General features: G+C 38.7%; 1 protein-coding gene across 9 annotated transcripts in view; it reads right to left on the bottom strand.

Annotated features, from left to right (window-relative positions):
- Nucleotides 1-17564, bottom strand: part of Ralyl (RALY RNA binding protein like) — a 710563-nt gene that overhangs the window by 111397 nt on the left and 581602 nt on the right. For 8 of the 9 annotated variants that reach the window (XM_045142517.1, XM_045142509.1, XM_045142511.1 and 5 more), the window contains one exon: nt 1971-2003. The exons of the other annotated variant lie outside the window; for it this stretch is intronic. In XM_045142517.1, the coding sequence (XP_044998452.1) occupies nt 1971-2003 (33 nt within the window). The remainder of the gene's footprint in view (nt 1-1970; nt 2004-17564) is intronic. 9 annotated transcript variants of the gene reach the window in all.

Here is a 17564-nt window from a genome sequence, read left to right as displayed (position 1 = left end):
CTCAGGGCTCCAATACTGAGTGCTAAACACTGATGAGTTTAGAACAAAGATTACTTAGGTTCTGCCCTTGTTCAGCTGAGGTGTGCAATGAAGAATGGATCCATCTCAAAGCAGTCAGAACAGAAAAGGCTGCAGACAAATGGTATTAAGTAAGGCATGAAGAAAAGCTATTTTAGCCCTCTTGACTGGAGGGCAGACACATGCAGTCAAATAAAAGGTTCCTTGGGTTAGAGATTTTTGACAGTAGGAGCTGGTGAACAATGCAGGAAAGAAGTATGCTGCAATGATATTTTATGACCAGACAAACTTGACCTTTCTTTTTTCATGAACTAGCTCCAATAAAATGCATCTACTTTGTTTCTTTCTTCCACATTTTCCAACAATTATGTTGTTTCATAAGAAGTGAGTTGCTTCTGAAATGACTTGATGAGTAGAAGGGAATTGGGAGTTATGTTGTTCAATGAGTGATAGAAAGACTCTGAGTTAGGAATGAAGAAACATAAGAAAATAGATCTGGTCATTGGACAGTCTGTCTTAGTCTGTCTTCACCATGTGCATGTGGCCATTAAGCATGAACACAGTGGCTGAGATATGTATGATTTTCCTTCTCAAACAAATATGGCATAATAACATTTTCCAATTTTTTAGATACCAACATAATGCTGAGTATGCAAATTCCCTTCATAGCATGAAGTAGGGTCTCATTCTGGCTCAGGCTGACCTAGAATTCACTACGTAGTCTCAGGGTGGCCTTGAAGTCATGGTGATCCTCCTACATCTACCTCCTGAGTACTGGGATTAAAGGTGTGTGCCACCCCGTCCAACCATAGTGTGTGTGTGTGTGTGTGTGTGTGTGTGTGTGTGTGTGTGTATATATATATATATATATATATATATATATATATATATATATATATTTTATTTTATTTTTTTTTTCGAGGTAGGGTTTCACTCTAGTCCAGGCTGACCTGGAATTCATTATGTAGTCTCAGGGTGGCCTCGAACTGATGGTGATCCTCCTACCTCTGCCTCCCGAGTGCTGGGATTAAAGGCATGTGCCACCACGCCTGGCAGTATATTATTAATGTAATATATTTTGTTTATTTGAAAGAGAAAAAGAGGGAAAGAGAGAGAGAGAGAGAGAGATTGAGAGGAAGAATGGGCATGACAGGGTCTCCAGCCACTGTTAACAAACTCCAGATCCATGCACCCCTTTGTGCACCTGGCTTACTTAGGTCCTGGAGAGTCAAACCTGGATCCTTTGGCTTTGCAGACAAATGCCTTAATCACTAAGCCATCTCTCCAGCCCCATAGTATATATTTCATACGTCAGTGAAGGATGACTTAATAGGCTCAATAGGAAACAACATGGCTGATACTTAGTTCTAAGTTCCTAAAAATAGTTCATGATCATCCTGTCAACACTATATTCCTATGAAAATATCTGATGTTGCAGAAACAATGTCCACCACCTTGGATCAGCCTTAGATTCCTCAATAATATGTCCACAGAAGAAGTGAGTGTGAGTGAATTAGAGGGATAGTTGCAGTTGGTCAAAAGGAGGCAAGATAGAGGTTGGAAAGATAGCTTTCGAGGATGAGGAAGAAGCAATGACTATAGCCAATAATAATAATAATAAAGAAATAACACATGATGCAGACATAGTTAAGTTGTTGCTCAGAGAAATTTAAAATCCAGTCAGAGCCTATCTTTTGTGATAAGCAGAAGAGTCACCATAACTTGGATAAGCTTTATAGAAGGCAGATTCCTTGTGAATCTATTTGCTGAATTTCTGAGGTCACAAAACAGCTTCAGTTGAATTTCATTTAACTATTCATGTAAGAAAGCAATATTTCATGAAATGATAGTAATGGTTTTAGATATGGTATTATATGACTGTAACTATCATTGAAGATTTGTTTAATTTTAATTAAATAATTAAAATTTAAAATACATAGATGCATACTCACCCCACAGACAGAAATGGCTCTTTTGATTCAAGTCTGTGAAAAAATATGGAAATATTATCTTAATATAATAATTTGAAGTACATTCAAAACTGCTCTTATATGAATGTGCAGAATTATTATACTTGTTTGCATTAATATGTAAATTTTGCAAGAGTTGAAGGCTATAAATATTATATGAGAGCCTAATTCAAACTATGCATATTATGGGTAAATTAATGAGGAGGCTAAATTAACTGAAAAGCTGGGGTGGGAATGCAACATTAAACAAGACATCACTGCAGCAGTACTGTCTTAATCTTATGTGTGCATCGACTTACTCTCTTTACTTTTGATAATTTACTTCTAGACATTTCAATGTTTCCACTTGTTACAACAGTAAATAAATGTATAATGTATTTAGTTATGTGTTGGCTGGATAACTAATTGCCAGAGTAAATTTAGTAGTGAAGGGAGACACAGCATGCCATACATTATCATGTACCGGAGCAACACCCTGTGGAAAGAGGTAATATCAAGTCACAGGTTAGGGTCCTTATTTCACCAAACTGGATATTTGCTATATTCCTAAAATATCTAAATTTCTAGTTATTTTGAAATTTTCATAAAACCCCCTCAAAAATATTCAGCTTCATTTTCTCATCATAAAATGGTGCAGGTTGCTCCCAGCTATAGAATGATTCTATAATCTTTTCAAAGAGCAACTAATTCATAAAAGGATCTACTCCAAATGCTTATGAATTAATAATCAAGGAGTTGATATAGCTGGTGAATATTTTCACTGCACATCCCTGATATAGTTACTGGCTAAATGCAAGAAATGAGTGAAGATATTTAAAGTAAATATTGTCATTTGAATATATAAGTAGGTATAAGAAAATTATGGGAAATTTAATCCCACTGGCTGTTTTACATGTAAAAGTGGGTAACTGAAATAAGTGACTGCATAAGATTAAATTAGATTAGATGACTATGTTATCTACAGTGAATTTTCCATATATGAAAATATAGCTTAATTTTGTGCTACAGAGCCAGCATGAACCTATGACATAGGCTAAGCTACTTGTGGTGATCACTCATAGCACAGAGGCACCTCTGAAGAGCCAGGGCCCGAGAATTGCAGGACACAGCTCTTCACAGGGAGAAGCATATTAAAACAGTTGTTGCTAAGGGTTTGGGGATGTGCATTTATGTAGCCTTTCCCTTTTCTGGATTTCCAAGTATTCACATTTCTCTCTTCACGTACATGAATGTATTATTATTTTTTTTGTTTAATTTTTTTTTTAATTTATTTATTTGAGAGCGGCAGACACAGAGAGAAAGACAGATAGAGGGAGAGAGAGAGAATGGGCGCGCCAGGGCTTCCAGCCTCTGCAAACGAACTCCAGACGCGTGCGCCCCCTTGTGCATCTGGCTAACATGGGACCTGGGGAACCGAGCCTCGAACCGGGGTCCTTTGGCTTCACAGGCAAGCGCTTAACCGCTAAGCCATCTCTCCAGCCCCATGAATGTATTATTATGTTCTTTTATTCTTTTAACATGACAGAAATAGAGGAAATGGTGAAGATAAATAATATGACAGAGTATACTCATTTATTCTATCATAATAGGACCATTATTCCTTTTCTCCATCTAATAACATTGAGAAGCAGAGCTTATGTGAGTATTAATGGCAATGCGTCTCCAAAACTAGACAATTATTTCAGTCCAAATGACGAATTTAGTATAAGTGTGTGATGTGTTTGTGTATGGTAATGCCCTTGAGCCCAACATCCTTCATTCAAGGACTGAACCAAACTGCAGTCTTCAAGAGAGTCATACACAACTTGAATAGGTCACCTGTTTGCCTGTGGTTTGCAAGTATCCAAGTTCAGAATGCTTGAAATAGTATTATTGATTGAATTGTCTAATTTTTTTCAGACATGTAGCTGCTGAATTAGGACATCCAGGGATGTGTCTTGTTTTGTGCTTTAGGAGTCAATATGGTTGGTCTGATTGGCTCACTGATTGTCCTTCTTGTCTTACTGCTTCACTCCCCACTTTATCTCCTGTGACAGTATTGATTGCCAGCTTGATAGGATCTGGAACCATCTAGGAAACAAATTGCTGGAAATGTCTGTGAGGGAATTTCTAGATTGGGTTAACTGGGGTGTGGAGACTTGTGTTAAATATGTTGGTACCCTTCCATGTGCTGAGGGCCACATGTGAGTGAAAAGGAGAAAGTGAACTGAGTAGCCACATTCATCTCTATCCACTTCCTGAGTGCAGACATGAGACCAGCTGCCTCCCACAACTGTCACAATGACTTCCCACCTTGATGAACTGCATCTTCAAACTGTGAGGCAAAACATAAGTTGCCAGATTTGTTTTTTAACTTTTCAAAATATTTCTATTTATTTATTTGCAAGGAGAAAGAGAGAAAGCATATGGGTGCACCAGGAACCCTTGTCACTTCAAAAAATAACTCCAAACATATGTCCCAGTCTGTACATATGGCTTGAGGCAGATATTGGGGGACAGAACCCAAGAAATCAGGTTTTGTGGCAAGTGCCTTTAAATGTTGAGTCATCTACCTGGCCCTTTTCAGGTGGTTTTGACACCTCAGTGAGAAAAGTAACTAATATACCTATGAATATTTTGTAGAAGACTTCAGAGAATTGTAAGTTTTTAAATGATATTGGATTGAAGAGTGTAGAGGTAATTTTATAATCAGGGATTTGCAAATTCTTGCCTATGAGCAGAATGCTGATTGCTATATGATTTATACAATTCAGAAGCTAAGAATAGTAATAACAAATTCAAATGCCTGGAAAATACTAAGAGGACATGATACTCTGTCACAGGTGAAATCATAGAAAATTAAAATCCCAACGTCTATGGAAAGAGCTCATGGGAACACAGCCATGACATTTAACCTGCATGTTGTTCAAGGATGCTTTGCACATAGCAGCATGTTGAGCAGTTGTGGCAGAGACTGGATATTCACCAACCTACAATATTTATTGTATGTCTTTCACAGAAAAATCATTTCTATGCATGCTATGTAATTATCTTGTTAGAAGGAAATGAAATAATCCTTTTAAAAAATAGACACTCTCTTTTTAGTATGTATCAAAGTTTCTCCTTGATTTAGAAATATAAAGTAATTTTAAACCCTTCTCTATGTCAGTATTTTGGCCTCTGACTTTAATGACGCATTCACATTTCTCCACCATGCTTCCTTCATATCACCACCTTTCTGACAACTTCCCTACCTACAGGATGATTCACAAACCTTTTAATGCTTCACAGACATATTGTTTTTTCTCCCTTTTCCTGCTAAGCAAGTTTTCCCAAGGAAATTGTTTGTTATCAGATGCCATCTATTTCACCTTTGCTTTGGTGTCTTTAGTGTTTAATTTCTATATCTAAACATTATCATTAAAAATTCATGATCCTTATGTAGGTATTGCTAGGCACTGTGAGGCATTGTAAGGAGTGGTACCCTTCCTTTTGCTCTTATATTCTTTCCACCACCTCTTCCACATTGGACCCTGAGCCTTGGAGGGTGTGAAAGAGATGTTTCAGTGATTGACCATCATAATAGGAGAAAAAGATGAGGACATCCAATTTAAAGAAAGACTAATGAAGAGAGGGAGGGGATATGATAGAGAGCAGAGTTGTGAAGGGGAAAGTGGGGAGAGGATGGAAATATCATAGGTTATTGCCTGTAAGTATAGAAATTGTCAATAAAAACTAAAAATAAAAAATCATGGTCCTTTAAAAAAAAATCCCAATCATTCTCCCTTTAACACTTTCATATTGTAGAATAAGTATGTCCCTGAGGTCCTAGTACATATTTCCATCACTATGATAGACTTGAGGTAACAGTCATAGATTAAAAGTCAGATCAGTGTCTCATTAAGACTGGTAAAAATATCAAACCTGGATACCAGATTCTTGACAGTTCTATAATTAGCCTCCAGTAGACCGAGGTGGGAGAGGGTCTCTGGAAGGAGTAGCAAGGACAGAATATTGCTCAGTAGTCAGTCTAAGCCACAGAAAGTAGACTCTGTCTCAGAACATCCAAGCACCTTTAGTGATGAAGCAGAGAAGGGAACCTTGAAGGAAACTGTCCTCCTAGTCGTCTTCAGAAAGAGGAAGGGGACAGAAGTCCCTGTGAGTGGTCCTTTGCTTTGGTACCACAGCTCAGTTGTGTCTCATCACCTTGAGTCTCAGTCGGGACCTTGAGATATCAGAGATTCTGATCACTTATCTAAGCAAACAATAAGCAATGTGGCATTGAGAATGACTAGCACTGTTCTTGGTATAGACTATTGCTAAAGACAAACTAGTAATGCTAAACACGGAATGTGTCTGAATATATAGCAAACTCATTTTTGTCCCGAAAACTGAAGAAAATGTGCAAAAGAAGGAAGCAGGGGAAACATCTCTTTGGAGAAAATTGTTTATCAGTTTAATCCTTAGAAGCAGGTGATTACAATGTGCTATGCCCAGAGAGAACTTTTCTGTGAGATTCTGTAATTGTTTTCTGTAGAAATGGATTGGTTTTTATCATTCCTAAGACTTATTTCCACATGAAGCAGTAAGTCATAAATTTTATAATACTTCATTCAGGGCACATGAGAATTTAGGTGTAAAGTAAAATAAGTACACTATAGCCTTTGGAAAAATCAGAATTCGTAGAGAAATAAAATAAGATGCAAAATCAAGACCAGTACTGAGGATTAAAGTGGTTATAATTCTTTATACATGACCAAAACTAAGCTATATTTAATAAATAATAGTTATTCATATAACTTCATAAACACTGAATAATTTAAGGAGGTCAATACCTGAGGTAGTCATTATTTAACAGGTAAATAAACAGAGACCAAAAACTGTCAAGTACCTGCCCAGGGTCACACAGCCAGCAAGTGGCTCCTAATTGCATTCACGCATTTTGATGGCAAAGTAGGCAAAGTTCCGCCTCCTGAGTGACAGAGTGAGTTGCATTGCAGTTCTTCCTGTATGTTGCTTTTCCTTGCCTCATTTCCATGCCCCTATGGTGCATTACATCTACAAAATTGATGTTTCTATGCTCTAATCAGAAATATCTTCTGGCTTCAAGTGTGATGTATTTGCTGTTTATATTCTGAAACTCATGGTCCTAGCATTGCTTTACTTATGACATGTGACCATGGGTACCCACCAAATATTAGTATTTGATAAGCGTCTCTTTAACTTGAGAGGTCCAAATGAAATCCATGCCCACATCTATTTCTACTTTTCTTTCTTCATTTTTTTTTTAAATTTTTATTTATTTATTCACACACACACACACACTCACACACACACACACACACACAGAGAGAGAGAGAGAGAGAGAGAGGGAAAGAGGGAGAAAGAGAGAGAATGGGTATGCCAGGGCCTCCAGCCACTGTAAATCAATTCCATATGCATGCATCACCTTGTGCATCTGGCTAACGTGGGTCCTGGAGAATTGAACCTGGGTTCTTTGGCTTTGTAGGCAAATGCCTTATCTTCTAAGCCATTCCTCCAGCCCTAGTTCTACTTTTCTTACTCTCTCTCTCTCTCTCTACCTACCTACCTACCTACTTACCTACCTACCTACCTGTCTATCTACCTATCTATCTATCTTTCTCTTTCTTTTTGGAGGGAGGGGTTTGTAGTCCATGCTGACCTGGAATTCACTGTTTAGTCTCAGGGTAGGCTGGAATTCATGGTGATCCTCCTACCTCTGCTTCTCAGTTCTGGGATTAAAGACATACACCACCATGCCTGGCCTCTTCTTTATTTTTATGTAATTCAGAACACTAACCTATGCAAGCCACCAAACTACAAAGATCGGGGTTTTCCTCTGGTGTGCCCTTATAGCCACTTTCACATTTATTTATCTACTTATATTTATTTATCTATTTATGAGAGAGAGAGAGAGAGAGAGAGAGAGAGAGAGAGAGAGAAAGAAGAAGAAGAAGAAGGAGGAGGAGGAGAGAGAAATGAATGAATGAATGGTTGGGTGTGCCAGGGCCTCCTGCCTCTGCAAATGAACTCCAGTTGCATCTACCACTTTTTTGCTTCTGGCTTTATGTGGCCATTGGGGAATCAAACCCAGGCTTCCAGGCTTTCCAAGCAAGTGCCTTTAATCATTGATCCATTTCCCCAGCTCCACGTTCACATCTAGATCTTCCAAGCTTTGTTGATTTTGTCCTACAGTATCTTCTTATTTAACTGCATATATATGTGTATGTGTGTTTGTGTGCACGTGTGTGTGTGTGTGTGTTAGTGTGTGATGTGGTGTATGTGTGATGCATGCACATGTATGGACAGATGCTTAACACCCTGTGTTCATGCATATAGAAGCCAGAAGAGAGTGCTAGGTATGCTCCATTACACTCGACTTTGTTTTCTTGACATATAGTTTCTCAATAAAACTGGAACTGTCATGTCAGAGCAGCAGGCCTTAGCAATTCTCTCATTCTTGATAGGACTGGTGTCACAGATTAGCATGACCATACTCAGCTATTTTTGTAGGTTCTGGGGAATCAAATTCAGGCAGTCTCAAGACCTCTCAGGCCAATATACTGGCAAAGTATGTGTTGAGCAATTTCCCAACCTCTTCTTTCTGTTCTGCTTCCATCTCAATATCATTTTTCAAATGACATCAACTTTTATATGAGCTACTAGAAAAATATCCTCAGTGTATTTCCTCTTTTAATATCTCTTTGGAATGGCAACTTCTGCTCAGAATTGTCTTCCCATTTGTCCTTAGATACACTCATGTCCCTTTTCCTATTGCAGTTCTAAATGCTTGCCAGGAAGTCATTCTATAAGGCAAAATCATTTGCTTCATGGCTGTTATCAGAGCACCCTGCAATCCTTAACCACAGTGTCAAAAGTCAGCCATCTAATCACCAGGTTTCTATCTAAAACTGCACTTCCTGAAAAATGGACACTTACTGTATTTCAAGTACCCAGAACTGTGCCTTTTTTGTTTGCCTGTTTTTGTTTTATTTTGTGTTTTTGAGATACAACCTTACTTTATGCTAGAGGCTAGCCTTGAACTCACCATACTGCTGCTTCAGCCTCTTAGGTGCTGGGACTACAGGCATGTACCACCACACCCAGCCTTTTTTGCCAGACACTCTCAGGAGTGATTTATCAGGTTAATTTTCACAGCTTTGTCCCATGCCCTAATCCTGATCATTGCTTAGAGGGTAAAGGTCAAGATCCTTAAACTAATCAAGAGTTCACTCAAAATTTGGGCCCAGTATAACTTCCTGAACTTTGTATTTTATCATGGTGGCATAGAGCATTATACTAAGACAAATGCTCATTAGAGGGGTGCCATCTTGATTCCTTACAACCCTGCATTTTTACAGAAATTATTTTCAAAAAATTGTTTAAAGACTAATGTTTTACTCTGGATCTAAAACATAAGAATGTGTGTCACTTTTATATCTATGAATAATATAGCTAAATGCCAGGAAAATTTGCTGGGAGGTGGTTCTGTATATAAAGTATTTGTCATGTAAATGCTGAACAGGTGTGGCAGCCTACCTGTAATCCCAGGATTTAGCAGACAGAGTACCCCCAGGGTAAGGTGGTTAGCTTGATGAGCCCAATCAATGAGTGCTGGGTTTAAGTGAGAAACCCTACTTTAATAAATAACAGGGAATTATGACGGAGAACACTTGATATTAACCTCTGGCCTCCATATGGGCACACTAATAACTTGCATGTGCATACATACACAATCAAAGAAAATAAAAGCCAGGAAGTAATAGTCACTAATACCTAATTCATTCTCACTAGTAATAATGACCCTTGTCTTAATCCATGTTTAAGATTCTCAAAATAAAGAGTAATAAACAGCTGAAGGACATAGGCTCTATAACTGCTTATCTCCTTTTAGTCTACCTCTGACTAGGTGGCTTCAGAAATAGCAAGGCACTTATGTTTGTGATTCAATTGTATCATGTCAAAAATGGAGGGAATGGAAGATCCAACTCATAAGAAGTGAGTAAGTAAATGTATACATTCTAAAACTCCATGAACAAGATAAGTTCATCTTGTGAGTTGAATTTAGTCACAGGGGTGACTCCAAAGTCTACACTCTTTATTGCTGCTCAATACTCTACCTGTGAAAATTAAAAACAAAACAAAACAAAATAAAACATGATACTTATTACATTGAGTGGCATTTAGTCTGTTTGGCCTCACAACAGAGATGATGTTGCCTAGGTAACTGTGAATTATTCCTTAGGTTGCTGCTTATTATCAAATATGCTGTGTACTCCTGGAGGATTATAAGAGACACATTTTGAGATTTAAAATATAGTGTACATACCATCATTAATCATTTTTGTTCTAAAGAAATGCACCCGGAACTCCATTGATTCTGGTGGCATGATTTAAATAAGATTTTGCATAGGGTAAATGATTAAATGAGACCAAAAGATGACATTTAATCAAAGATAAACACTTTTAAAATGACTAACATCTATCTCTTCCATTTCAAATATTTTGATATTAAAAATTGCCACACTTGTACCAATAAACTTAAACAGTTATTTCCTGTCACAGGATTTTATTTTTAAAAAGATATCTTCATGTAATGGGCACAGGAATTCATAGGCAATGGTAAAAGAATTGGTTGAGAGTTGATGTAAGCTAGATATGTTGTTATTCTCTTAAAGCAAACAATAAGCCCCTAGTCCCTGTGCTGGCTATCCGCACAATTGCATGCCTAGGAGACATGCTTTGAGGGGAACAAGAAGCTTCTTTGAAAAACAGAAGCTTCCTCTACTAGCAGAGTGGAATGTACTGACATCCTCACTGTTGTCCTCACAGACATTGGTGTTTGCTTTGTAGGTTACTATCTCTGCCTGAAAGAAGTCCAACAATATGCTTTTTCCAGTTACAGCTGCTCTATCAGCTATTTTGAAGGCCTGAGCAGTAAGGCCCTCACATCATCATATTGGAAGGAAGGGAGGAAGGAAGGAAGGAAGGAAGGAAGGAAGGAAGGAAGGAAGGAAGGAAGGAAGGAAGGAAGGAAAGAGGGAAGGAGGAAGGGAGGGAGAAGAAAGGGAGAGAAGGAAGGAAGCAAGTGAGATAAAAAAGGAGGAGAGGGGAGGAAAGGGGAGGGGAGTACAGTTGTTGGGAAGGGAGGAGAGGAGAGATTAGTAAGCAGGGCCAGGCTTTAACACTCCAAGTCCCACCCCCAGTGACACACCTCCTCTAGCAAGGGTCCATGGTTAAAGTTTCCAACTAGAGCTGCTTTGCTGGGGATCAAACAATGAGCTCACAGGGAACACTTTACATTCATACCACAGCAGCAGCCTACAAAGGTATAGCGCTGAGTTGGAGCCAAAGGATTATCCTTTGTGTACTAATGTTCAATCAACAACATTCAGAAACTTATGACAAAGACAGGCTCTGACTGTGAAGGGAAAGTCTGAGGAGGCTGGGAATGAGAGCAGCCATTTCCTTCAGAGCCTGTGTGCTCTGGGGCTGAGAGGTCGAATAAGCTGTAATTTTCATGTCAGCTTTGGCTCATTGATGGTGGCTGCTGGGAACAATGTGTTGACAAGAGTTCTAAAACCATCTTGAGTCCCCACATTGAAGGTTGTAATTAACCTTTGTTTGCTATAACAATAAGAAAGGAAGAAAAAGAATGATGTTCAACTGTGTATTTGTCCACTTTGTCCTAATAGAAGCTACAGGAATTTACTTGTCTACAAAAGTAATGAAAAAGCATCCACCATGGGATGTAGATTTGAAGACCACGTGTCAGTGTGAAAAATAATAATGTGTATTTAGTTTCTAAGGCATGATAGTGAACATGTTTTAACTTGGACATTAAGAATTTTTGACCTATTTAATTCTTAGGAATCTCTTGGGAGGCTGCTACCATGGTCATTTGAATTTTACAAATGACAAAATAAAGATAGAAAGGATTACTTTTTATATAGCCCTAAAGCTACAAAAGCAAGAACAGGATGATAGTGCAAGTATGCCTAAAGTTTTAATATTGTCATATATTTAGATTCTTTTCTGTATTTATTTGTGGTCCATTAAAATATTCCAAGCTCTCCTGCAATTGTGAAGAGAACCGAGTTTGTTCACTTCTGTGTTGGGATATGCCTGCAGTTGATTCAATTTCTTTGGAATAAAAGTAGCTGTGCGCACTTTCCTGTGATAGCATTTTCAAGGGCTTCCATGGCTAATCGAAACTTCTGCTGAGGGCTATGACCAGGCATCACTGGTATGCTTCATTAGCAGTTATCACCATCTGTGCCACTATCCTCAGGGATAGATTAATGGATGGCTGCAGGATCAGTGAGGAACCTCAGTGCAGTTTGACACTCATAGCCATGACTTTTGCCACATTGGAAATTGAGTCTGCAGGGCTCATATCCCTTGGGCAGGCTGTAATGTTCTTTCATAACTCTGCTGGGAGGATGGGACGACAGTAAGAATGGAGGCAAAAGATTTAGAAGTACTTTTTTTTCAAGAAATATTATTAACCCTTGTCTGCTTCTACAGGGAGCCTTGTCCCACATCCCCTGAGAGCTCTAGTGTCATTTGCGGGGTTGGTGGGAGTATCTGCCAAAGGCAGCGTGGGACCTGATCCTTTCTTGAGTGTGATCACAGGTTTAAACTCACCATTCCACACAAAACCAATGTGTACACCTCTGTAGACATTTTTATTAAATGAAGAGTATTAACTTTCTGAAAATAAATACTGTTTGGCTTAATTGTTTTCATGCAGAGAGCTTTTCTCATGTAAGTACCATGCCTATGCAATGGCAAGTAGCAGGTGGCTTCTCCATGATCTTTTTCAACTGTCACATTCGGTTGCTTACAAATGGCTGTTCAATCCCACAGGGAAACTTCATCTGTACAGAGTGCCTTCTGGGGAAGCAGGTGATCATGCACTGAGGTTTACATACAAACCCCCAGGTCTACTCTTTACAGAGCTATGATGCCATTTGAACAATTTTTTCTTTTTAAATTTGAAGATAAAGATATCAGAGTCAATAACATTTTTTACAATCCTTTGGTTACTAGTTCTGCTAGGTTGTGCTGTGTGAATGGTGCTCATTGATTAAGTCTGTTCTCAGCACACGTATGTGTGTGTGCGGGGGGGGGGGGGAAGGTGGAATCAGCAATAGGTTTTTATCTTCTGGTGCATGTCTCCTGTACTTCCTCTCCCCCAGCTGTGTACTGCCTCCACCAACTTTCTCACCTTCTGTAGGTCCTACTTTCAACCTCAGCCTCTCCCTTTCTCTTAGTAAATTATGGAAAAATCACTTAGGTTATGTTGTGGCTAATCTTTGATACACTTTTAAGGAACAAAATCATTTTTTATACAGATTTTGCTTCACCAAGTTTCTGCCGTCTTCCTCATGACATACTTTTCATGACATACAACATACTCATAGCACATTTATTCTATGGATTCCTGTCTTGGAAAATGCTTTCTTTAACCTTAACTTAGCATGCAGATTCCCACCTTCTGAAAGAACCTGAATTCATGCACTTGAATAAATTCAGTCCTGGAATTCAAGAGTTCCATGATCTAACCTGCCTCACACTGATAAAATTGGGTGATACCAATCATTAAACTATCTTAGTCAGTGCCAGCTATTCCTGGGTTGCACAGGATTTTGAACAGATTACCTATCCTCCTGAATCTATAGCTGCCTTAAAACATGTGGGTTAATAATTCAGGGTCTCATCCTTTCTTCTGCTGCTGTGCATGTTAGCCTGCAGCATTGAGCCATGACCTCAGACTTGGTGGATATAAAGTCTTGTTTGTTCTTTTCAAAGTCTCTAATTATTTTCCACAATCTTGAGTCCTTGGTGAATTATAAGTCAAAGTGAACTTTGAAGAACATTTGACCCAAGTGATTCTTACTGAAAACATTTTTCTTCCCCTGTTTAATACCACTCAAAGAACCTCATTAGTTGTTTCCTGGCAGCCCCTTTGCCAGCTCCTGTTTTCAAATATTAGAGAGTTCTAGTGTTCAGTTTGTGGAACTCTCTTTACAAAACAGCCCTTGTTCTTCTCCACTGTTCTGAAGAATTTGAACTCCACTGATATACTGTTGGCTCACACAATATACACATCTATCTGGACCTATTTCCTGAACTCCAGAGTAGACACATTCTTCCTAATGTCTTCCCTTCCTCTCAACTTTAACATATCCCACTGAACAGTGTCAGCACATTCTGCAGCCTGCTCCAACCTCATCCCAAACCCTTCCTTACCTTGTTCACTTATGACTTCATGTATTCATACTTGCACTCCTAAAACTATGAAGACATGTTGGCTAAGCGGTTTGACAACCTTCATTTCCTTTCCTCCATATATCAAAAGGTGAATGGAGTCTCAGGTTTTGTGATTTTTGTGTCAGATATGACATTTTGGAACTTGATATCTTATTACTGACTTTGCCTTCACATTTTTGTGATTCTAGACATGCACACCATTTTCAGATTCCTTTCTCATTTAAAAATATTTTAATTTGTTTATTTATTTGAGAAAGAAAGAGTCAGAGAGAGAGAGAGTGAGAGAGAGAAAGAGAGTGGGAGAAAGTGGGCATGTTAGGGCCTCCAGCCACTGCAAACAAACTCCAGATGCATGTCCTACTTTGTGCATCTGATTTACATGGATCCTGGGAAATTCAACCTGGGACAGTAGGTTTCACAGGCAAATGTCTTAACCACTAAGCCATCTCTCCAGCCCTTCTTTCTCATTCTTTTTAAAAATATATATTTAATTTATTTACTTAAGAAAGAAAGAGGTGGGGGTGGGGAGAGAATGGGCACACCAGGGCTTCCAACCACTGCAAACGAACTCCAGACGTATGTACCCCCTTTGTGTATCTGGTTTAATGTGGGTCCTGGGGAATTGAGCCTCGAACCAGGGTCCTTAGGCTTCACAGGCAAGTGCTTAACCGCTAAGCCACCTCTCCAGCCCTCCTTTGTCATTCTTGAAGTTGCTCACCTACAACAATACTGGATGTCTGTAGACCATCATGATGTGACAAAATCATTTCTTACCAAAGGAAATGGCCATGAAAAGAAGGCTGTTCAGCTAGCATAGCTGTCCTAGAACTCGATGGCAGTATGAGGTGCAACTTGTGGTAGCCATATTAACATCATGCAGAGCAGAACTATTCCATTGGATCCATTCACACTGCTAAATCAATGTTCATCAACTTATTTCATTGCACCACTTAAGCTCATCAGTTTGTTTCAGCTTTGAAGATGTGATGACTTAGCTACTCTTCTTTTATATTCTGCTCCTTGTACTCCCCTCATGTGCTGAGACCCTCCTCCTGTCCTACCTCTAGCTACCTGGCATGCCACCTCTGTAACTTAGCTGTGAACATGATTGTCTTCACATGGGGTGCAGGCTGGCAATGAACTGTGAGACTAAAGTTAATGAAGTTGCCCTTACAGAAAATTAACTTTTCTAATAACCATGGTGACTGGAGAAGATGCAAGGATGTATCAAATATAAAAAAAAAATCCACATTGCTGCCTGCCTGAATGCTTTTGTATGATGTCAATCATGAGCTACTGCAAAAGTTTGCTTTTGAAATACATGTTTTTCTTTGTTATAAATGTCCTCCTAGGACTGGAGGGATGGCTTAGTGGTTAAGAAGTTTGCTTGCAAAACCAAAGGACCCAGGTTCCATTATCCAAATGCACAAGGGGGGTGGGCACACGTGTCTGGAGTTTGTTTGCAGTGTTCTCTGTCAAATAAATAAATAAATAAAATAAGATTTTTTTTAAAAAAGTTTGCCTAAAGAAAGGTTAGCATTAGGCAATGAGGTTAGAAGAAAAACATTACCCAAAGACAATTAGAGTTAATATAGTGCTATGTTTTTTTTTTTTTTTTTTTACATATGCTTTGCTTGTTAAATAGGTTTATTCATGATGGCTATAAACTTTTATTTTTGTTTCTTTTTTAAATTAAAAAAATGTTTATTTTTTTTTTATTTATTTGAGAATGACAGACAGAGAGAGAAAGAGGCAGATAGAGAGAGGGAGAGACAGACATAATGGGCATGCCAGGGTCTTCAGCCACTACAAACGAACTCCAGACATGTGCACCTCCTTGTGCATCTGGCTAAAATGGATCCTAGGTTATCAAGCCTCTAAGTGGGGTCCATATGATTCACAGGCCAGTGCTTAACCACTAAGCCATCTCTCCAGCCCATGGTTTTTCTTTCTTAAATCAAATAGTAAACCCTTTTCAATGTCAATATGAATATTTGTGAGTATCCCATTTAATGTAGTAAACAGGTGCCATGTTACTTTATATTCTGGTTGGATCATGTTAGCTTGCTTTCATAAATAAAACTACAGAAAGCATCTTGGGAAAAGTTTTATGTCTGTTATATTTAAAAAAAAATATTTAGGAATGGTGCTGTGGTGGTGATTCAGTGATAAAGCACTTTCCACAAAAACACAAGGAATGGAGTTTGGATCCCTAGCACCTACATCCATGCTGGGTGGGTGTAGTGGTCTCTCTGTAATACTCCTTTTCCAGCGGTAGAGACAGAGGGTTCCCCAGGGAAGCTGGGTAGCTAGTCTAGCCAATTTGGAGAGCTCTGATTTCAAGCAAGAGACTCAGTCTCAACAAGATAAAATGGAGACATAGTGAGAAAAACACCTAATATCAACAACCTCTGACCTCCACAGCTACTCTGGGAGGTGTGGGGGCCCATGTGCACTCTACTTATTTATGATGGAGTATTGACAGGCTCATTCTTGTTCAGGGAACACATCTGCCCATGAGTGTAACAACCATGTCCTGTCCAGAAGACAGCATTTCACATTCTCCTTTTTCCCTCCTCCTGATACTATACTCTGCCTGCTCCCTCTTAGAAAGCAGAGTGGTGATTAAATGGGAAAGAGACAGGTTTTAGAGAGGAAGGGGGATGAGGGTGGGTAATGAGGGAGAATGAGAATAAAATGTGTTGTATACATACAATTAAACAATTATTTAAAAAGAGGTTGAATTGCTTTTGAACTTCTGGCTGTTGTGCATAGTTAACATCAGATATACAACTTGCTTGCAGGTATTCTGACTTCCAGCTCAGTGATACTTTGGAGGTGACCCTGACACTAAAGGAAATCTGTCCCTGCACCAAAATGAATACCTCAAATGTTAAAATATAAACTTTGAGGCATCTTGGGTTTATTTGAAAAGTACTTTACTTAGTTTGAGTAAGCCCTACCCTGTGGTTCTCCTACACAGATAACAAACAATAGATGCGACTTGTGAGCTTAGAAGAAGATCACAGGGATTTATGAAATGTATAAGTACAAATAAATTGACTTACCAACCATACTTACATTCCATTAGAAATAACTTTTGAAAATTTAATAACCACTTAATTTTTCAAAGAATGTAAATTTTTTGTATGTGAAGTAGTTGTCTCACAGGGGTAACCACCAACCAAGTGAGTATAGGCTGCCTCTGTCGCTGCTGCTTTCTGAATATGGGACGGGAAGGCACTTTCAGGGTTATTTCTAGTACTTACAACTCAATCAGAAAAATCCTCTAAAGAAGAG

The sequence above is a fragment of the Jaculus jaculus genome, chromosome 2 (genome assembly GCF_020740685.1).
Source record: "Jaculus jaculus isolate mJacJac1 chromosome 2, mJacJac1.mat.Y.cur, whole genome shotgun sequence".
NCBI lineage: Eukaryota > Metazoa > Chordata > Mammalia > Rodentia > Dipodidae > Jaculus > Jaculus jaculus.
Note: the sequence above shows the minus strand (reverse complement) of the source record. Positions and strands in the feature narration are given on the sequence as shown.